The sequence below is a fragment of the Hypanus sabinus genome, chromosome 17 (genome assembly GCF_030144855.1).
Source record: "Hypanus sabinus isolate sHypSab1 chromosome 17, sHypSab1.hap1, whole genome shotgun sequence".
In the NCBI taxonomy this organism is placed as follows: domain Eukaryota; kingdom Metazoa; phylum Chordata; class Chondrichthyes; order Myliobatiformes; family Dasyatidae; genus Hypanus; species Hypanus sabinus.
In genome coordinates this window covers 50,886,757-50,909,822 of record NC_082722.1, presented here as the reverse complement: position 1 = coordinate 50,909,822, position 23,066 = coordinate 50,886,757, and the positions used below count along the sequence as shown (strand labels likewise).

The 23,066-nt window shown below is 41.5% G+C and overlaps 1 protein-coding gene across 1 annotated transcript; it reads left to right on the top strand.

The window, feature by feature from the left end:
* Window positions 1-550: 550 nt before the first annotated feature.
* LOC132406632 (melatonin receptor type 1A-like) lies at window positions 551-22,978 on the top strand. The gene is made up of 2 exons (XM_059992435.1): window positions 551-1,319; window positions 22,683-22,978. Exons 1-2 carry the CDS (start codon window positions 551-553, stop codon window positions 22,976-22,978), a joined length of 1,065 nt encoding a protein of 354 aa, XP_059848418.1.
* The last annotated feature ends 88 nt before the right edge of the window (window positions 22,979-23,066 follow it).

Here is a 23,066-nt window from a genome sequence, read left to right as displayed (position 1 = left end):
AGCACGTGCCTTTATCGGTTTAATGACTTCCTTATTTATGAATTTCTCATATTCGCTCTATGACCTTTTGATTGGATGAGGATTTGTGAACAGCGAGAGGGGACAAAATGAGCGGGATGTGAGGTGAAGGTCGGATGTCAGTGAGCCCAGACAAAAGTCCCCTAGAGTTCTCTCTGAGAGAAAATTTTCCTTGCAGGATGCCACTTGAAGCAGGAAAATCTCACCATTATCCGACACTTCCCAATTTAAATTCATGCACACACACGTCTCGCTTTAATTACATTTAATAACGTCGAACGCATTTTAACGAGGATTTGTCTGATTAGCATATGAACAGATGGTAACTACTATTTAATTATTGCGCTACAGCTAGTTGGCTTTTCCTCATGTTATTACACCGTGCCTCTACGGAAAGACAGGACAATGGAAGTTGTTTCTAAATAACTTTAATTTAAAGAGTTTTACTTTCTTAAATCCCTGCAATGAATGTTTAGTAAAAAGCAACAGATCAGTAGTTTGTAGCCTCCGCGTAGCCGAGTTTAGAAACGAGATGGGTGAAGATAACGTGACCGGAGTTGGGCTGACTGAGTCCTTGGTAGAGACAGATGCTACCTTGAAATTGTGCATCATTGCCGCTATGTGTGTGTTGATCATCCTGGGGAACACGGCTGTGATTTTGGTCATCTCCTCCTCAGTCTCGGGGTGGTCTAGAAACAGCCGCCTCGTCCTGATTTCACTCACGGGGGCGGATGCTGCCCTGGCACTAGTAATCATCCCCCTGAATTTGTACGTGAACAGTGTGAGGCAGCTCCGTAACCAAACCGACTCTCCCTTCTGCCACACTGTGGTGTTTCTGGACGCCAGCATCCTCACCTCTTCCATCTACTCCCTGGCCACCATCAGCATCGAGCGGTACATCGCCGTGTTCTTCCCGCTCCGATACGGCAGGTTGATGACCCCGCGCAGAATCAAAGCCCTCATTGCCCTCGTCTGGCTCTTGCCTCCGATCCTCTTGTTTCCCATATCCATCCCACGTGGAATTGTCAAAGTGTATTTCTCAGGAGCCTCCCTGATCTGCAACCTGGAATTTTCCAGCAACGCGACATACACTCTGCTGCTGACAGCGTTCATCTTCTTTCCCTGTTCACTCATCATAACCTTCGCTAATTGCCGTCTCTGGTGTGCAGCCAGGAGTCAGAGAAATCGGTTTAAGCCGTCGAAGGTGAATAGGCGCGATGCTGCTTCCAGAGTTTTGCTGCCCGTGGTCGTTGTCTATTACATCTGCTGGAGTCCCTGCGTCTGCACCATGATCTACCAGGGTGAGCAAAAGAGGCAAATCTTCTAACTTTTGTGAGTTGATAAACTTTTCCCTTTCCACCCCTACTCCCCCACTCCTCTCATTGAAAGTGAATGGTATTTTGAAGGCCTTGCAAAGCTAGGCTGCGCGGAAGTGAGTTTCTACACGTTCAAACACTTTTAACAAAAAAAAACACTCCTGTCTTTCCTCCCCTTCCTCCCCTTCCTCACACTCACATTCCATGAGGTGGATGAAGAAGAAGAATCATCCATGAGTTTGTTCCTTGCAATCCCAATTTTGAAGCAGGTAGGGGAGGGTGGATGGCTCATCAACTTTATTTTCCTAACAAAAGGCATTAATGTACATTTTTATCAGTGGCTATGTGTATGTGGTGCAAAAAGTACCTTGGATTACTCCTAAATATCTCACTCTGACCTCGTGGCCTTTTATTAGAACTGAAGTGTTAAACTGTTTTCATAAATAGGCATTCCATTATTAACTTTGTTTTTGGGGAAGGTAGTAATTTGTGCTGCTCCAGTTATACAAGAAGGAGGTAAGTAGCTAAAGAAAACATTAATCCCTTGGAGATGAGGCTGGGAAATAGTTGTAGATTATGGAAACAGGCCCTTTGGCCCAACTTTTCCATGCTGACTGTGCTGCCCAATATTCTCATTTGCCTGCCATTGGCCCATAGCCCTCTAAATCTCCTATCTAAGTCCTTACTTAAATGGCTTTTAATTGTTGGCAATGTGCCTGCTTCAGCCATGGTTTCTGGTAGCTTATTCCAAATATACACCACCCTTTACATAAAGAACCTGTCCCAATATCTCTTTTAAATCTCTTTAAACCCATGTCTTTTTTTTTTTAGTACCTCATCCTTGGAAAAAGATTGTGCTCTCACCCTGTCTATTCTTAGCATGATCTCATACACCTCTATCAGGTCACCCGGAGTCTCCCATGCTTCTAAAATCCTAACCTATGTCACCTTTCTATGGAATTTGGGGGCCCCCAACTCCAGGCAGCATACTGGTGTACCTTTTCTGCACCCTTTCTAGTTTAAGGACATAACAGGGTGACCAAAACTGGACACAATACTCCCAAGTATGGCCTCACCAATGTCTTGTGTAACTACAACATAACATCCCAGCTTCTATGTGCACTGCACTGACTAATGAAGGTCAGTGTGCCAAGTGTCCCCTTCATCACCTTATCTGCTTGTGCTGTGTCTTTCAGCAGACTATGCATTTACACTCCCTCTTTTCCAAAATTCTACCATTCACTGCATAACTCTGCTTGGCTTAATCTCTCTAAATGCCATAGCTCATTTATTTGGATTGAAGGCCATTTACCAACCCACAGCCAACAAACCTAGCTTATGAAGGTACCCATGTAAATTTTCATTTCCTCCTACACTATCTACAACACCACCTATTTTGGTATCATGAACAAACTAACTTGCCATGTCATGTCCATTCACATCCAAATTGGTTATATAAATAACAAGCAAGAAGGGGCCTAGCATTGATCCCACATCACTAGTCAGCCCTTAAGTTTCAACCTTTTATTATCGTACTGTTTCCAACTACTGAGGAAATCCACTATTCCTTTCACTGTGACATTCTAATCCATTATTCCCCTGGATCTAGAATAGTATGCCTTCAGGGACCTTGTCAAAGGCCTTGCTAAAGTCCATAGAGACAACATCCATTGCCCTATCCTCATCTACCCTCTTGGTCACCTCCTTGACAAACTCTAATAAATTTGTCTGACACAACTTCGTATGCATAAAGTTCAGCTGACTGCCCTGATGAACCCTGTCTCTCCATTTCCATTAAAAGCTGGAAATGGCAAAGATCCCAAAGAGTTTTGAATGGGGCATCATGGTAGAAGTCATCAGAAAAAATCCTTTGATTATCCATTATTATCGGTATAGTAGGAAGAAATTGAAGATAACCTCTACAAGAGGAAAAAGTACAAGACAAACTAATAGGCCCAATGGTTGATTAAGTCCCGAAACCTATTTGCCTGTATCTAAAGTTCTTAAAGGAGGTGACTGGGGAGACGGTGGATACACTGGTTGTAATCTATGAAAATTCTCTGATTACGGGGAAATCCTAGCGAATTGGATAACCACAAATGTAACATTCTCTTTAAGAAATGACAGATGCAGCAAAAAAAAAACCTAAGCCAAACATCTGTCGTTGGAGAAAAGCTGAAATCCATTGAGGAAATAGAACATCCAGAAAAATCTTGACACAAGCCAGCAGAGTCAGTGTGGTTTATGAAAACGAAAGCATGTTTATTAAAAATGCTGGAGGCTTTTGAGGATGAAACTGACAAAATGCATAAAGTGAACTTGCAGGCATAGTGTATTCCATTCCTCCAGTTTGATGAAATACCTCAAACAATTGCACAAGATAGTGCACCTGGATAATATAGTTGTATGATAGAGGACTGGATAGCTAACAGAAAGCAAAGCAAGCTGTTCACGTCCCCTCCCCTCCCTTTACCATACTGTATTACAGCACAGTTCTACAATGAACTACAAATGTTTCTAGCTGTAAGCCTTTTTTTTTGTTTCCTTGAGTCATGATAAAAGGATTATTTTCAGAGTGGCAGTCTGTAAGCAGTGGGGTGCCACAGGAACTGGCTCTCAGTTCCAGTTTGTATTAATGATTTTGAAGGGACTGAATGCACTACAGTCAAGTGTATTAATAAAAAGTAGGGTGGTTAGCAATTGAGGACAGAAAGCTTGCAGAGGGATGTTGATGGATTGAGTGGGTAAAAGTTTGGGAAATGACATTTAATGTGGGGAAAATAGGTTATCCACTTTGGAAGGAAGAGGAAACAAAATATGAGACTACCAAGGGAGTTAAAGACAAAAGATTAGAATGTTAGGTACAAGTCATTAGGAAAGCTAGTGGAATGCTGGCAATAATTGAAAAAGTTTAAAACGGAAGCATTTTGGGTACAAGTTTACAAGCTCTGCTGAGACTGTCCCTTAGAGGGTTCTGCATACAACTTTGGTCTTCATATGTGAAGAAAGTTATGCAGTACTGTGGTGAACTACATATACCTGTCTGGACATGCCCCCTGCTGACTGCTCCTATGGCTCCTCCCACAGACCTGGTATAAAGGCGATTGAGGCCTGAGCCCAGCCCTCATTCTCCAGGATGTAGTATCGTGGTCAACTACTGCTTGTTCTTTCTTCCAGTCAATAAAAGCCGATATCTCGACTTAATGTCTCGGAGAGAGTTATTGATGGTGCATCAAGTACTTATGTTGGAAGCAGTGCAGAGAAGGGTGATGAAGGAGCTGACATATGAAGAATGGATGAGCAGGCTAGACTGATATTTACAGGCGTTGAGAAGAACAGACAGTGATTTTACTGAAATTTGTAAAACTCAAAGGGAGTGATGGATGATAAGGGAATGTTTCTCTGGTTTGGTAAGGGAAGTTATCAAAAAACAAGGTCAAATTGTTTAGTTTCAGAAAATGGTTCACCTACTTAAGATAGATGAGGATGAATTTCTTTGAGGCTTAAGTATCTGATATTATCCCAGAGAGCTGTGTAGGTGAGTCAGTGAGTATTTTCAAGGCAGCAAATGACAGATATCGGAACTATAAGGCAGTCAAGGATGTATTGTGGAGCAGGCATTTGGGTCTAAATAACCTTTGTCAGTTTCTCAGATAAGGCTATTTGTGTGTAATTTGATACAAATGCTTGATATAGTCTCCAATATTTGACTGGGTTCTTAGAGCAGATATCATATCCATCCCAGGGTCTTTTTCTGTTCTTTCATCTGTGCAACAGCATGTTTTTGGTGCAACCCCAGTACTTTTCAGGATATAAAATAAGAGCAAATAAGTTATGGTATGGTTTTATAATCAATATTGAGGCTGCATCGGGAATATTGTGTGCAGTTTTGGTTGCTCTATTATAGAAAGGTCACGATTATTCTGGAGAGGGTGCGGAGATGTTCACCAGGCTGGGATGTTCACCTAGGATAGATTGAGGCTGGAGTGAGACTGTAAAGCATTTGAGGGTTATAGAAAACTAACGTCCTTAACTGGAGGGCATGTGTTTAAAGGAAGGAGTAAAATACTTCTGGGGGTACACAAAGGATTTTTACCACCAGTAGGGTGGTTGGAGGTTGAGATGCACTGCCTGAGAGTGTGATGGAACAGATTCCCTATATTCTGACTACCATGAATCGATATTCTGGCATCCATGTACCAACCCAAACTTAAGCTTAAACATTGAAATTGAGCTTGCATGCACCACTTGCACTGGCAGCTTGTTCCATAGTCTCATGATCCTTCGAGTGAAGAAGTTTCCCCTTGTGTTCCCCTTAAACTTTTCATCTTTTACCAATAAACCATGACCTCTGATTATAGTCCCACCCAACCTTACTGGAAAAAAAAAGCCTGCTTGCATTTACCCTATCTATACCCCTCCTAGCTTTGTATATCTCCATCAAATCTCTCAATCTTCTATGTTCTAATGAGTACAGTCCTAACCTATTCAATCTTTCCTTATGATGCAGGTCTTCCAGACCCAGTAACATCCTTGTAAATTTTCTCTGTACTCCTTCAACCTTGCTTGCATCTTTCCTGTAGGTAAGTGACTAAAACAGCACACAGCATACAGTACTCCAAATTGGGCCTCGCCAACAACTTGTACAACTTCAAGATGACATCCCATCTCCTGTACTCAATGTTTTAATTTATGAAGGCCAATGTACCAATAGCTTTCTTTATGACCCAATCTACCTGTGACACCACTTTCAACAAATTCTGGACCTGTAAACCCAGATCCCTTTGTTCTACCACACTCCTCAATGCTGTACCGTTCAATGTGTAAGACCTACCCTGCTTGGTCTTACTGAAGCACAACACCTCACGCTTGTCTGCATTATTATTCTGTCTGCCATTTTTCAGCCTATTTTTCCAGCTGATCCATATCCCTCTGCAAGCCATGATACCCTTGCTTGCTGTCCACTGCACCTCCAGTCTTGGTGTGATTCACAAATTTGCTGATCCAGTTAACCAAATTGTCATCCAGATCATTGATTATAGATGACAAGCAGCAATGGACCCAGCACCAATCCCTGCAGCGCTCCACTATTCACAGGCCTCCAGTCAGGAGCAACCATCTACTACCACTCTCTTGGCTTCTGCCACAAAGCCGATGTCAAATCTAATTTACTACCTCATCTTGAATGCCAAGCAACTGAACCTTTTTGACCAACCTCCCATGCGGGACCTTGTCAAATGCCTAGCTAAGGTCCATGTAGACAATATCCACTGCCTTGCCTTCATCAACTTTCCTGGTAACTTCTTTTGAAAAATGAAAAGGTTGTTTAGACATGACCGACCAAGCATGAAGATGTGCTGACTATCCTTAATAAGTCTGTCTATCCAAATACTTGTATCCAGCTCCTTAGAATAACGTCCAGTAACTTTCCACGACATATGTCAGACACACTGGCCTATAATTGCCTGGTTTGGGTTTAGAGCCTTTCTTAAACAGTGGAACAACATTGGCTATCCTGCAATCCTCTGATACCTCTACTGTTGGTAAGAATGATTCAAGTATCTCTGCTAGGGCCCCAGTAATTTCTGCACTTGCCTCCTGCAGGGTCAAAGGAACCACTTTGTCAGGCCCTGGTGATTTATCCACCCTTATTTGGCCTCAGGAGAACAAACACCACCTCCTTTGTAATCTGTACAGGATCCATGCAGTTCAGCGGTTCAGGAACAGCTCCTTCCCCCTTGCTATCTGATTTCTAAATGTGGCTATTGAACTCATGAACGCTACCTCATTACTTTCTTATTTCTGCTTTTTTTGCACTGCTTGCTGTTTTAACAACTATTTAATAGATATATACGTACACTTGCTGTAATTCACTTTTTCCTTATTTATCATTTATTTCATTGCATTGCTGCTGTAAAGTTAATGAACTTTGCAAAATATTCCGGTGATATTAAGCCTGATTCTGAAGTTGATGCCACTTTGCCTCACTTCTTTCGAATCTGCGTCTGTCTCTGTCACCTGCAGATGCAACAATTCTATTTAAGACCTCCCCCACAAAATGCTGGAGGAACTCAGCAGAGCAGGCAGCATCGATGGAAAAGTGTACAGTCGACATTTCGGGCTGAGGCCCTGCTTGAAGGGTGGGTCCTCCAGCATTTTGTGTGTGTTGCTTGGATTTCCAGCATCTGCAGATTTTCTCTTGTTTGTGATTAAGATTCCCACACTTCCCCCCGCCCCCAATCTTTTGGCTCCACACATGGATTACCATTCTGATCTTTCAGAGGATAATTCTGTCCCATGCAGTCCTTTTGCTATTAACATATCTGTAGAATTCCTCTGGATTCTCCTTCACCTTGTCTGCTGGGGGAGCTTCGTGCCACCTTTTAGCCCTCCAGTGTTCTCTAGCATTTCTTATACTCCATAAACACCTCATTTGTTTCTACCTGCTGTACACCTCCATTTTTTCTTAATCAGGGTCTCAATATCTCTCGGAAACCAAAGTTCCCTAAACCTGCTATATTTGCCTTTTATTCTGTCAGGCACATGCAAGCTTTGTACTCTCAAAATTTCACCTTTGAAAGCCTCCAAGTACATCTTCACCAGAAAACAGCCTGTCCCAATCCACACTTACCAGATCATTTCTGATACCATCAAAATTGGCCTTTCTCCAATTTAAAATCTCAACCTGTGGATCAACCCTATCTCTTTGCACATTTACTTTGAAACTAATGGCATTATGATCACTAGATGCAAAGTGTTCCCCTACACAAACATCTATCACATTCCTTTATAGCAGATACAGTATTGCACACTCTCTTGTAGGGACTTCTGTGTAATGATAAAGGAAACCTTCTTGAAAATATTTGACAATCTGTCCCATCCAATCCTTTTATGGTATGGGATTCCCAGTTAAGATCACCTACCATAACAACCTTATGTTTCTTGCAACAGTCTGTGATCTCTCTACAAATTTGTTCCTCTATATCCTTGGGACTGTTGGGTGATCTGTAATATTAACATGGTCATACATCCTTATCCCTCAGTTTGACCCAAAAAACCTCACTAGACAAGTTCTCCAATCTGACCTGACAGAGCACTGTCATGACATTTTCCCTGACTAGTAACACCTACACCTCCTCCATAATTCTCTCACACCATGTTGCATCTAAAACAATGGAACCATTGAATATTGATCTGCCAGTTCTACTCCTCCTGCAACCAATTCTCACTAATGGCTAAATATTGAAAATCTACAGCACACTACAGGTCCTTCGACCCATAATGTAGTGCCAACCATGTAACCTGCTCTAAAAGCTGCCTAGAATTTCCCTACCACATAGCCCTCTATTTTTCTAAGCTCCATGTTCCTATCTAAGAGTTTCTTAAAAGACCCGATTGTATCCACTTCTACCACCTTCGCTGGCAGTGCACTCCCCGCACTCACCACTCTCTGTGTACAGAACATTCCTCTGACAGCCCCCTTGTACCTACTTCCAAGCATCTTAAAACTATGCCCACACGTGTTAGCCATTTTATCCCTGAGGGAAAAGCCTCTGGCTATCCATACAATCAATGCCTCTCATCTTATACACCTCTGAGATCACCTGTCATCCTCCGTCACTCCAAGGAGAAAAGACCAAGTTCACTTAAGCTATTCTCATAAGACAAGCTCTCCATTCCAGGCAACATCCTTGTAAATCTCCTCTGCACTCTCACTACAGCATCCACAACTTTCCTGTAATGAGGTGACCAGAACTGAACACAGTACTCCAAGTGGGGTCTAACTAAGGTCTTGTATAGCTGTAACATTACCTCACAGCTCTTTAACTCAAACTCATGGTTGATGAAGGCCAACACATCATGTGCCTTCTTAACAACATTGCCAACCTGCGCAAGACATGGACCCCAAGATCTCGTTTAACGTTAATATTATATTCTGCCTTCAAATTGCCAAAATGAATCACTTTACACTTATCTGGGTTTAACTCCATCTGCCACGTCTCAGCCCAGTTCTGCATCCTACCGATGTCCCGCTGTAACCTCTGAAAATCCTCCAGACTATCCACAACACCCCCAACTTTTGTATCATCAGCAAACTTACTAACCCACCCTTCTACTTCCTCATTCAAGTCATTTATAAAAATCACAGAGGAGAGGACCCTGCGGAACACCACTGGTTACCATCCTCCATGCAGAATACGAACCATCCATAATCACCCTTTGCCTTCTGTGGTCAACCCAATTCTGGATCCACAAAGCAAGGTATCCTTGGATCCCATGCCTCATTACTTTCTAAATGAGCCTCACATGGGGAGCCTTATCAAATACCTTACTGAAATCCATATACACCACATCCATTCCAAGTGTTGTTCCATGCCCTAAGCTCATCCGCCTTTCCTACTACTTGCACTGAAGTGCCCGTAGCTCAGGACACCAGTCACATCATGCTCAAACATTTGATTCCTGATTCTGAGGTCTTGGCACTATCTGTATCCACGACCTCTCCACTAATGGTTCTGGCACTCTGGTTCCTACCCACTGCAACTCTAGTTTAAACTCCACCATGCTGCACTAGCAAACCTTCCCACTGGGATATTAGTATATACTTTATTAGCATAAAGTATATGGACCAAGAACTGAAAGTGGGATTAATATGGTTGGATATTTGATGAATGGGTCTGTTTCTGTGCACTGGGACTCAATGTTCTTGTCACCTTGAGATTTTATTTTTGGCCTATGAACCTCATTTTACATAGCGTTGCTGAAAGCTTCTTGTGTGCAATGCTGCACAACTCTGTCACCCGCAAATACTTTAAAATTGGTCACATGCACTGTTTTTCTCATTACTGTTCAACTCAGCTAACCTCCAAAAAAAAAATGCCGGTTTCCTTTTACATGTGTTGTTAGAATCTGATTCTATTACCTTTCAACAGCACATTCTTAATCTAAATAATAGGGAAACCAAATCTCTAATGCTCCCCTTTGCTACTTTGACTGATATTTGATAATGACATTTAATTACTGAATCAGAGGCTTGATGAAATACTTTGTTTACCCTACTCTAGCAAAACCATGCCTAATTTCAACTATTTCCATGACATTGTTTCTCCAAGGAGAACATTCCTAGTGTTTCTATTCTCTCCAGATACCTGTTCCCCCTTTACCTGCTGAATCTTCACAGCTATAACATCTGACCCAATTGGGTCATCATCTAAGTTTGGGCTGAATGGAGTTGCTGGTTAAAGCTTTGATTTAATCAATGATATTGGGGTCACTTGGGCCTGACAAACAACAAGCTGCTTCTGTTCTTAAGCAAATGTGTAATCCTGTATAGGAATCCCTAGTGATTCAAGACTCCCATGCAATGGGGATGGGTATTTTTTTCTATCTATCCTATCAGCTCCTCCTTGAAAAAGTGACTCACTAAATTTTGAGGAATACAAATGTAATTTATATATTATTGCCACTATAGTTACCTTCTGGAATCTAGTGAACATTCCTCTGATCCTCCACACTGCCAAGAGTCTTACCATGAATACCATCATATTTGACTTACCAAAATGAACCACCTCACACTTATCTGGGTTGAACTCCATCTGCCACTTCTCAATTTCCTTCAATTTCCTCCATCTTTCCTAACTTGCGCCAGACTGGTTTTTACTAAGTATGTTCTAAAATTAGGGAGGTTAGTGCAATCACTTTATAGCATCAGTTGGATTTGATTCCTATTGTTGCCCGTAAGGAGTTTGTATATTCTCTCTGTGCCCATGTGCTTTTCTCTGGGTGCTCTAGTTTCGCCCCATGTTCCAAAGACGTGGTTAGGGTTAGTAAGTTGTGGATATATTATGTTTGTGAAAGACGAGTGGTGATGCTTGTGGACTGCCTCCCAATACAATGCTCACTGACTTGATTGGACACAAACAATGCATGTGTTAAATAGAAAACCTACAGCACAATACAGGCCCCTCAGCCCACAATGCTGTGCCGAACATGTACTTACTTTAGAAATTACCTAGGGTTATGCAGAACCCTCTACTTTTCTAAGCTCCATGTACCTATCGAGGAGTCTCTTAAAAGACCCTATCATACCTGCCTCCATCGCCATTGCCGGCAGCCCATTTCACGTACACACCACTCTCTGCGTTTTTAAAAAAACAACAACTTACCCCGACATCTCCTCTGTACCTACTTCCAAGCATCTTAAAACTATGCCCTCTTGTGTTAGCCATTTCTGCCCTGGGAAAAAGCCTCTGACTATCCACAAGATCAATGCCTCTCATCATCTTATACACCTCTATCAGGTCACCTCTCATCCTCAGTCACTCCAAGGAGAAAAGGCCGAGTTCACTCAACCTATTCTCATAAGGCATGTTCTCCAATCCAGGCAACATCCTTGTAAATCTCCTCTGCACCTTTTCTATAGTTTCTACATAATTCCTGCAGTGAGGCAATCAGAATTGAGCACAGTACTCCAAGTGGGGTCTATATAACTGCAACATTACCTCTCAGCTCTTAAACTCAATCCCATGGTTGATGAAGGCTAGTGCACTGTACACCTTCTTAACTACACAGACAATCTTCGCAGCAGCTTTGAGTGTCCTATGGACTCAGGCCCCAAGATCCCTCTGATCCTCCACACTGCCAAGAGTCTTACCATTAATACTATTTTCTACCATCATATTTGACCTACCAAAATGAACCACCTCACACTTATCTGGGTTGAACTCCATCTGCCACTTCTCAGCCCAGTTTTGCATCCTATAGATGTCCTGCTGTAACCTCTCACAGCCCTCCACACTATCCACAACACCCCCAATCTTTGTGTCATCAGCAAATTTACTAACCCATCCCTCCACTTCCTTATCCAGGTTATTTATAAAAATCATGAAAAGAAGGGGTCCCAGAACAGATCCCTGAGGCCTCCATGGAGAATATGACCCATCTACAACCACTCTTTGCCTTCTGTGGGCAAGCCAATTCTGGATCCACAAAACAAAGTCCCCTTGGATCCCATGCCTCCTTACTTTCTCAACAAGCCTGGCATGGGGTACCTTATCAAATATCTTGCTGAAATCCATATACACTACATCTACTGTTCTATTTTCATCAACGTGTTTAGTCACATCCTCAAAAAATTCAATCAGGCTCGTAAGGTATGGCCTACCTTTGACAAAGCCTAATCATATTATGGCTCTCCAAATGTTCATAAATCCAGCCTCTCAGGATGTTTTTCATCAACTTATCAACCACTGAAGTAAGACTTACTGGTCTATAATTTCCTGCGCTATCCTTTCTCCCTTTCTTGAATAAGGGAACAACACCTGCAACCCTCCAATCCTTCACAACCTCTCCCATCCCCATTGAAGATCAAAGATCATTGCCAGAGACTCAGCAATTTCCTCCCTCGCCTCCCACAGTATCTTGGGGTACATCTCATCCAGTCCTGGAGACTTATCCAACTTGGTGCTTTCCAAAAGCCCCACATATCCTCTTCCTTAATGTATATGTTCAAGCTTTTCAATCCACTGTAAGTCATCCTTACAATTGCCAAGATCCTTTTCTGCAGTGAATACTGAAGCAAAGTATTCATTAAGTACCTCAGCTATCACCTCTGGTTCCATACACACATTTCCACTGTCACATCTGATTGGTCCTATTCTCTCCCATCTTATCCTCTTGCTCTTCACATACTTGTAGAATGCTTTGGGGCTTTCCCTAATCTGCCAAGGCCTTCTCATGCCCTTCTGGCTTTCCTAATTTCATTCTTAAGCTCCTTCTTAGTAACCTTATAATATTCTAGATCTCTATCATTACCTAGTTCTTTGAACCTTACGTAAGCTTTTCTTTCCTCCTTGACTAGATTTTCAACAGCCTTTGTACATCACGGTTCCTGTACTCTACAATCCTTTCCCTGTCTCAATGGAACATACCAATGCAGAATGCCATGCAAATACCCCCTGAACATTTGCCACATTTCTGCTGTACATTTCCCAGAGAATATCTGTTCTTAATTTATGCTTCCAAGTTCTTGCCTGTTATTATTACACCTTTCCAGGATCTGTTTCCCTCTCTCCTCGATATCCCTTTTACTATTGGGTGGCCTATAAAAAGCACCCAGTAAAGTTATTAACTCCTTCCTGTTTCTAATTTTCACTCACAGAGACTCAGTAGACAATCCCTCCATGACTTCCTCCTTTTTTGTAGCCACGATACTATCTGATCAGCAGTGCTACGCCCCCACCTTTTTTGCTTCCATCCCTGTTCTTTCTGAAACATCTAGAGCCTGGCACTCTAAATAATTATTCGTGCCCCTGAGCCATCCAAGTCTCTAATGGCCACAACATCATAGCTTCAAGTAATGATCCACATTCTAAGCTCATCCACTTTGTTCATGATGTTTCTTGCATTAAAATAGACACATTTCAAACCAGTAGTCTGAGTGTATCCCTGCCTATCCTTCCTCTTGCGCTTTCTCTATTTGTGAGCTAACAGCCGTTTCTTCCGTCTTTTCAGTTCAGTTCCGATCCCCCCCAGCAATTCTAGTTTAAACTCTCCCCAATAGGCTTAGCAAACCTCCGTACCAATATATTGGTCCCCCTCAGATTCAAGTGCGACCCATCCTTTTAGCACAGGTCACGTCTGTTCCTATACTCACTGTTGTGTGGCACAGGCAGGAATCCCAAGATTACTACCTTTAAGGTTCTGCTTCTCAACTTCCTTCCTAACTCCCTGTAGTCTGCTTCAAGACCTCCTCCCTTTTCCTACCTATGTCGTTGGTACCAATATGTACCACAGCCTCTGGCTGTTCTCCTTCCCACTTCAGGATAACGTGGACGTGATCAGAAACATCCTGAACCCTGGCACCTGGGAGGCAAACTGCCAACCGCGTTTCTTTCCTGCATCCACAGAATCACCTGTCTGAGCCCCTAACTATAGAGTCCCCTATTAATGCTGCCGCCTTCCTTTCCCTACCCTTCTGAGCCACAGGGCCAGACTCTGTGTCAGAGGCACGGCCACTGTTGCTTCCCCCAAGTAGGCTGTCTCCCCCCCCAGCGATACTCAAACAGGAATACATATTGTTAAGGGGGAAAGCCACAGGGGTACTCTCTAGTATCTGACTCCTGCCCTTCCCTCTCCTGACTGTTACCCACTTATGTGTCTCCCAAGGCCCCAGTGTGACTACCTGCCTATAGCTCCTCTCTATCACCTCCTCACTTTCCCTGACCAGACGAAGGTCATCGAGCTGCACCTCCAGTTCCCTAACTGGAGCTGCAGCTCGATGCACCTGGTGCAGATGTGGCCGTCCGGGCGGCTGGGAGTCTCCCAGACTTACCACATCTGACACCCAGTACAGGACACCCGCCTCACAGACATACTTCCTGCTTCTGTTCCTCATAGGTAACTTACCTTGCCTTGACTCCTTATCACCAAAGCCCTCCCACTCTGCCTCAGATCACTCCCTTTGATGCCTGAACCTTCTCTGCTATTTAACTCATGACTGATGCTCCAGTTTTAGCTGCTGATAGGCAAGTACACTGGACTAACAATCTTGAAGCTCCCTTAAGTAAGTAAATAAAGCTAATCTTTTTGCAAATAGGCTTCTTAAAGCAGTTGCATAACTTTGTTCTATTATGTTCTCACCTTAAATATAAACCTTAGCATATCCTTTAATCATTTCTCGCAAGAGACTGACATTTTAATGATAGGCATGATCTCTAACCCACTTTAGACGTTCACCATTTTGAGTTTGCAATGTAGAAGCTACTTTGATCTAGCCTTTTTCCATCCTTATTTGCATATATTAATATTCATGTACTGCTCTCATTAATTTGCTGTATTAATCTGTTCACATTTTCCATCTAAACTATCTACACAACTATTTGTCTTTATGAATCTGACAACCTTGTGTATGTAGCTTTATATTTATTGTCTAAGGTATCAATGCATACAATAAACAGCTGAGATCCAGCACTTTGCCTCATTATACTCTTGGTCATAGCCTAACATGACACTATAGAAACCTACCTCCTGTCACTAAAATTCAGCCAATTTCCTAACCAGTTCAATAATCTGTCTTCGATCTCAACATTGATCTGGATCATAATTGTCCTACATTTTGTGTGGTGATATCATTCCTTGCACTGTCTAATCACTGGTGTTCTCCAGCACCACTGAAAGCATCGTCAGGTTTATCAAATGAGTAGAAGATGCCTGTCAATAAAACGGTAAATGCTGGAAGCAGTTCTGATGAAGCATTAACTCAGTTTCTCTTTCTACATCTGCTACCAATGTTGCCTGACCTGATGGGTATTACTAGGGTGTCCTGATTTTATTTCAGAGTTTCAGTATCTATTAGTCTTTTTTTTATATAGTATATTGCCAACATTTATGGTACTTTTCACCAATGAATCCAGCATTAGGTTCTGCATGAAGTTTAAGGCGCAAGAATATACACCTTATAATGAAGAAAGTTTCTGAACAATCTTTATGTAGGTTAAACCCAACACAGGGTCAACTTTTCTGTTGGTTTTGATGATGGAAGGTTGTGAGAGGGACTAAATATTTTTTTTTAGGAAATAACAGGTTGCTCGTGTTTCTGATAGTCAGAAAATTGTAAGTGATTTTGATAGCTGGTCAAACAACACAAATACTATAAATTGGAGTTATCCTCTGAGGCAGACAGAAACCAAATGAGAAACTATAAAGCAGTAAGCATACATAAATGATGTACAGAAATACAGATGATGGAATTAAGAGAGGAAGAGGAAAATGCCCCCAAAACAATATATATATTTTAAACTCACAATTTTTAATTCATCCTTGAATTTTTAAAAGAAATTGCAAGTTTAAAATGCATTTAAAATATTTTTTTTGTAATTCTGCTGTTAAAATACCAGTATTTCTTTAAAAAGAAAGACAAGGCAAGAATGGAGGAAAGTATTACGCAAGTTGAGCTGTTTATGTCACTGCAACCATTTCTTTAGTTTGGACTACGTTGCAGGAAGAAGTGGCTCAGAAAGCATGTTAAAGGTTTCTTCACTTGATTGCACATCCTCGCTTGACAAAAGTTGCTATTAAGTTTCCTCTTACTGTGCTGTTCTCTTGTCATTTTGACCTTTCTAATTGGGTGATTGCTACAGGAAACTACATTGATAATTTCCTCATTGCTAAGAGCTGATCTGCTGTTGTAATTTACATAAAAACTAAACTCTATTGATAGAAGTTCTTCCTTTATTAATCAATACTCTCATTTCTCTCTTGTTTCCAAACCAGCTACTCCATTGTTACATTTTAATAATGGGCCACACTTTTGACTGAGACAGATGTATAGAGAGTTGTACAATAGGGAAATAGGTTCTTTAGCCCAAATTGTTCATACTGACCAAGGTGCCTACTGAACTAGTCCCATCTGCTGGCATTTGGCCCTTAATCCCCCTCAGTTTCTTCTGAGGGCTACAGATAGCATGGATCCATGCGGGCTTTCTCACCTGAAGTTGAGTGAGATTAGAACTAGAGACCATAGGTTTAGGGTGAAAGGAATCTGAGGGGAAACTTCACTCAGAGGGTTGTACAAGTGTGGAATCAGCTGCCAATAGAGGTGGTAGATATCAGTTCACTTGCAAAATTTGAGAAGTTTGGATAGGTGCATAGATAAGAGAGGTATGAAGGGCTATGTTACAAGTAGATGAGAAGTAGGCAGAAGACAAGGCAAGAATGGACTAGGTGACCAAAGAACACTACAACACAGTATGAATCTATGATATTGCTGTTCTCTTGTCCAAATTCGATAGTTTCCATGTGCTTCTCCATGGTAAATATAGACTAGTATTTATTTAAGACCTTTGTTGTTACCCTTGGCTCCACACATAGATGATCACACAGATCCTTAAGGGGACCTGTTCATTACCTAGTTACACTTCTGGTCTTGTATACTTTAAAAATTTCTTTGGGTTTTGCTTTGTTACTGCCAAGGATATCTCGTTGTCTCCTTTTTGCTCTCCTAATTTTTTTTTCTTTCTTGGGTGAACTGTTACATCTCTTATTTTCAAGGGATTTGCTTGAACCCAGCTGCCTGTACCTGACATAAACTGCTTTTTTCCTGACCAGAGCCTTGATGTCCTTTGTCAGCCAGGGTTACCTATTTAAGCCAGCCTTGTCTTTCATTCTAGTAGGAACATGTTTGCCCTGATCTCCCATTCTCACTTTTTTAACATTTGCTAGATGCCTCCTTACCTGCTAATATCCTCTCCAATCAATTTTTACAAGTTCCCATCTAATGCCATCAATATTAGGATTTCCCTAATGTAGAACTTGTGGAACATCCCATGTCCTTGATTTTAAAACTTAACAAAATTATGGTAGGTGTTCCCAAAGTGCTTCTCCCACAGATGGTATTGATAAGGATACTTGCCTAGCCTCTCTTCCCAAGAGGAGAGTATGTTGCACCTCTTTGGTAGGGTTATTGAGAAAACCTACCTGGCCACACTGAATGAATTCTGTCTTATTTAATCCCTTGGCATTGAGGCAGTCTTAGTCAATAATAAGCAAGTTAAAACTGCCTATTCTAGCATCCCTGTTAGACCTGCAGCTATCTGCAGACCTCTTACATACTTGCTCCTCTAATTCTTGCTGACCATTAGGGGGCTTACAGTACAATCCAATCAATTTGATCCTAACCCTTTCATTCCCAAGTTCTGCTCATTCAGCCTCATTGGTGGTTCTCTAGAAAGACCATCTTCAAGTACTGCTGTGATCAATATCCAGAACTCACCTCTCCAATTTTACTTCTACCTCTCCAGAACACTGAGCTGCCAGTGCTGACCAATCTCAAACCTGTTTCTGTAAAAGCAATAATATCACAATCACGTGAGTTGATCCATGTCTTGTAATCATCTGCCTTGTCTATCAGGCTTCTTGCATTAACATAAATCTATTGGACTTCCCTTGCACACTGTCCTGACTATTAGACTTGGCTAAAAATTGGTACTGGTAGGGGGACGTGCCAAATTTCTTTAGCCTGCCTTGTAGAGGAGGTGCTGGTATGCTTTCTTGGTTGTGGCTCCTACGTGGACAAGCTGTTAGTGATGTTCATTCCCAGGAACGTGAAGCCCTCAACCCTCTCGACCTTAGCACTGATGTTTTTTTTTTAAAAAGAAAAGAGAGTTGAGCACTGCCACCCTCTTTGCTGCAGTAAATGACCAGTTCCTTTGTTTTGCTGATGTTGACATTGTTGTCATGACACTGTGTCACTAGGCTCTCTCCCTCCTGTACTCTGATGTATCGTTATTTAAGATTCATCCCTCTACGGTGGTCTCATCTGTAAACTTGTAGATGGAGTTAGCAGAATCTGGCCACACACTTGAGTGTATAGAGAGCAGATCAGGAGGCTGATATAGGATATTGGTTTTCCTCCAGTCCAGGTGCAACTTGACCCTTTGTTACCATAAGACTTGGGAGCAGAATTAGGCCATTTGGCCCATCGAATCTGTTCCACCATTTCATCATGGCTGATCCATTTTTCCTCTTGGCCCCAATCTCCTAACTTACACCCGTATCCCTTCATGCCCTGACAATCAAGAATCTATCAGCCTCTGCCTTAAGTATGCATACAGACTTGGCCTCCACGGCCACCTGCGGCAGCAAATTCCACAGATTCACCAATCTCTGGCTAAGGAAATTCCTCTTCACCTCCATCCTTTAAGGGTGCCCATCTAAACAGGTTACAGGCCACCTCTGCTCAAGAATTTTCAGTGGTTCAAGAACCTGAACTCTCAACTACGTACTCATCTGTACTCTCTTTCTATTCCAAACATCGCCAGCATATAGGAACTGGAGTAATTCTGAGGTTAGAACCAATGAGGCCCTGTTTTTTGAGGCTTGATGCAGGATTATAACCCAAATTTTTGTCATTTCCTTTCCAATATCAGATGCTGCTGGACAGTCAAAGTTCCTCCAGCAGATTGTTGCTCTTTTCTTTTTTTTGTAACCTTCTGCCTAGCTCCCTGTATTCACGCTGCAGAATCTTTTCCATATTTCTAGCTGTGTTGTTAATATCAACGTGTACAATGACCTCTGGCTGTTCGTCCTCCCAATTCAAATTTGCAGGATTTTCCTTTGTGGTCATAGAATCTGCTGTCTATTCCCTCACTATTAAGTCTCTTATCACCATGATATGTTCAAGGCCTTCTCCAGAATGCTGAGTAGGATATCAAAATTTTTTTTTCCCCCATGCTATCAAGCATTTCTCCCATTAGTTCCCTCAGGTGGAAAAAAAGGATCTTGTGCTACAAACCCCATTTCCAGAAAAGTTGGGGTATTTTCCAAAGTGCAATAAAAACAAAAATCTGTTATATGTTAATTCACGTGAACCCTTATTTAACTGACAAAAGTACAAAGAAAAGATTTTCAATAGCTTTACTGACCAACTTAATTGTATTTTGTAAATATACACAAATTTAGAATTTGATGGCTGCAACACACTCAACAAAAGTTGGGACAGAGGCATGTTTACCATTGTGTTACATCACCTTTCCTTTTAATAACACTTTTTAATTGTTTTGGAGCTGAGGATACTAATTGTAGTAGATTTGCAATTGGAAATTTTGTCCATTCTTGCTTGATAGAAGACTTCAGCTGCTCAACAGTCCTCCATTGTCTGATTCTCCTCTTCATGATGAGCCATACATCTTCAATAGGAGATAGATCTGGACTGGCAGCACGCCAGTTAAGCACACGCACTCTGTGTCTACAAAGCCACGCTGTTGTAGCCTGTGCAGAATGTGGTCTGGCATTGTCCTGCTGAAATAAGCATGGACATCCCGGGAAGAGATGTCACCTTGATGGCAACATATGTCTCTCTAAAATCCTAATATACGCCTCAGAGTCAATGGTACCTTCACATACATGCAACTCACCCATGTTGTGGGCACTGATGCACCCCGATACCATCACAGATGCTGGCTTTTGCACCTTTTGCTGATAACGATCCGGATGGTCGTTTTCATCTTTGGCACGGAGAACTCGAAGCCCGTTTTTTCCAAAAATTAGCTGAAATGTGGACTCATCTGACCACAGCACACGGTTCCACAGTCTTTCGGTCCATCTGAGATGAGCTCGGGCCCAGAGAACTCGCCGTTGTTTCTGCATAGAGTTGATGTATGGCTTCCTCCTTGCGTAATATAGTTTCAAGTTGCATTTCTGGATGCAGATCTCTGAATTACCTGAATCTTTTCACAATATTATGTACTGTAGATGTTGAAAGACCTAAATTCTCTGCAATCTTGAGTTGGGAAATGTTCCTTTTGAACTAACAATTCTCTCTTGAATTTTGGCACAAAGGGGTGAGCCACAACCCATCCTTGCTTGCAAAGACTGAGCCTTTGATGGACGCTACTTTTATACCCAGTCATGATACCTCACCTGCTACCAATTAGCCTGCTTAATGTGGAGTCTTCCAAACCAGTGCTACTTGAATATTCTGTGCACTTTTCAATCTTATTTTAAATCTGTCCCAACTTTTGTTGAGTGTGTTGCAGCCATCAAATTCTAAATTTGTGTATATTTACAAAATACAATTAAGTTGGTCAGTAAAACTATTGAAAATCTTTTCTTTGTACTTTTGTCAGTTAAATAAGGGTTCATGTGAATTAACATATCACAGATTTTTGTTTTTATTGCATTTTGGAAAATATCCCAACTTTTCTGGAAATAGGGTTTGTACTTTAGGGAAGAACTGGTGGCCTAGTCAATGTTTATGGCCCAAACAACATCGATAAAATTCATTACTGGCCCATAACTGTGTGTAAATTGGCATCTCATTTTCGAAGGCATTGACTCGTGTGCAAAATTAAAGGCTCTGGAACATGATGAAGTACTTATAAACAGAATATTGTGTTCGGTGCTGGTTGCTGCAATATTGGAAGGATATGGAGGTTTATGGGTAGGTGCAGGAGAGGTCCACCAGAATGTATCCTGGCCTGGAGAGTATTTACTGTAAGGAGAATTTGGACACACAGCATCAGAAGCTGAAGGGTGACTTGTTAGAAATAGATAAAATTGAGAGGCATACACAGACTAGATGTCTTTTACCCAGAATTAAAATTTCAAGTACTAGAGGATGTAGAGGGGTAAGATTCTAAGCAGAGTTGCGAGGTTTTTTTTTTGTAACAGAGAATTGTAGGCATTTGGAATGTGCTGCCAGGGAGGTGGCAGATGTAGATGCAATAGTGATGATTTAAAAGCATTTAGAATGACACATGAACAGGATAGGAATCTTGTGCAGGCATTTGGGTTTGATTTATATTGATATCATGGGTTGACAGTTCTGCTCCTGTGCTATACTGATGTATGTTGTAAGTTTTTAAACTTCTCTACAACCTTATTTCTTAATAAGCACCACATCCTGTTAGCTTTGCATCCCCATCCTACAATTATTTTCCTCCCATAGAACATCTGAGGTCTTCCAGCAGATTGAAGCAACTACAGTGCCTTGTATCTTTAATAGCCTCTTCCCCAGATCACAGCAGTAGCATGCCTCTCATTTTGTCACTTCACCCAATCAGTCCTCTGGCATGGGCTCTCTCTCTGGCAATGAACTTGGGTCTCGGCCCAAAACATCAGCAGTGCTTCTCCCTATAGATGCTGCCTGACCTGCTGCGTTCCACCAGCACTTTCTGTGTGTTGCTCGAATTTCCAGCATCTGCAGATTTCCTCGTGTTTGCTAATTTAAATGGTGATTTAAATATTGTTTCAGGAATCATTAAGGGAGCTTAATTCACTTAGTTCTGATGTATTAAGAGGAGAACAATGCTTGTTAATAATCTTTAAAGAAACTCCCATTTATTGGGAATAGATTTGTATAACACGAGATTCTGCAGATGCTGAAAATCTTGAACACACACAGTGCAGGAAAAACTCAGCAGATCAGGCAGCATCAATGGAGAGCAATAAACAATTGACGTTTTGGGCTGAGACTTTCACCTAACTTAGGCCAATGACATAGTAATTTAGTTTCTCACCAAACATGCACAGACAGCCCCCAAGATACGGCCTTTTGAGTAATCTAAATTCACCCTTAAAAGATTAACAAAAATTGAGATACAAATTAAAATTCATTCCTGCAGAAGTTACGGGTAAAATAAGTAAATTACGAATTTTTTTTCAATTTGTGATTTTTGTTGCCTGCGCAGATTGTTCACCTTCATACTACAGGAAATCATGATATAAGCTGCTCTCTAGAAAAGCAACTCTCCCTCCTGTAATACAGGGTTGCCTGTAATGAGTTTCTTTCTTTATCAAATAATAAATACTCTACTCTTGTTGCTCTAATTTATTGTATTTACAATTTAGCTCTAACACATCAGAGTGTGCCAGACTGGATGGAGTTTGTTGCCCTTTGGTTGCCGTGTGGAAATGGTTTCTTCAACTGTATTGTATACTTTTGGTTGAACAAGAGTTTCAGAAAAAAGTTCCAGGAAATGGGGCGAAAGCTCTGCTGCTCCAAATATTTTGTGGTTCAAAATACTCGTATTTCACAAGTTCCGCAAAGAAAAATTGTTAAAGGAATCTGGAAGTACCGTAGAGAAAACACAGCAAGAGTTTGCAGCATCTCATCCACTTCTGATTTGGTGCTTTCCAGCAATTAAGCAAATGTGTAAATTGGAGGAGTAAAAATATGGAATTAAAATGTTAAAAAAAATCAATTACTATGAATAACTATATATATTATGCTAA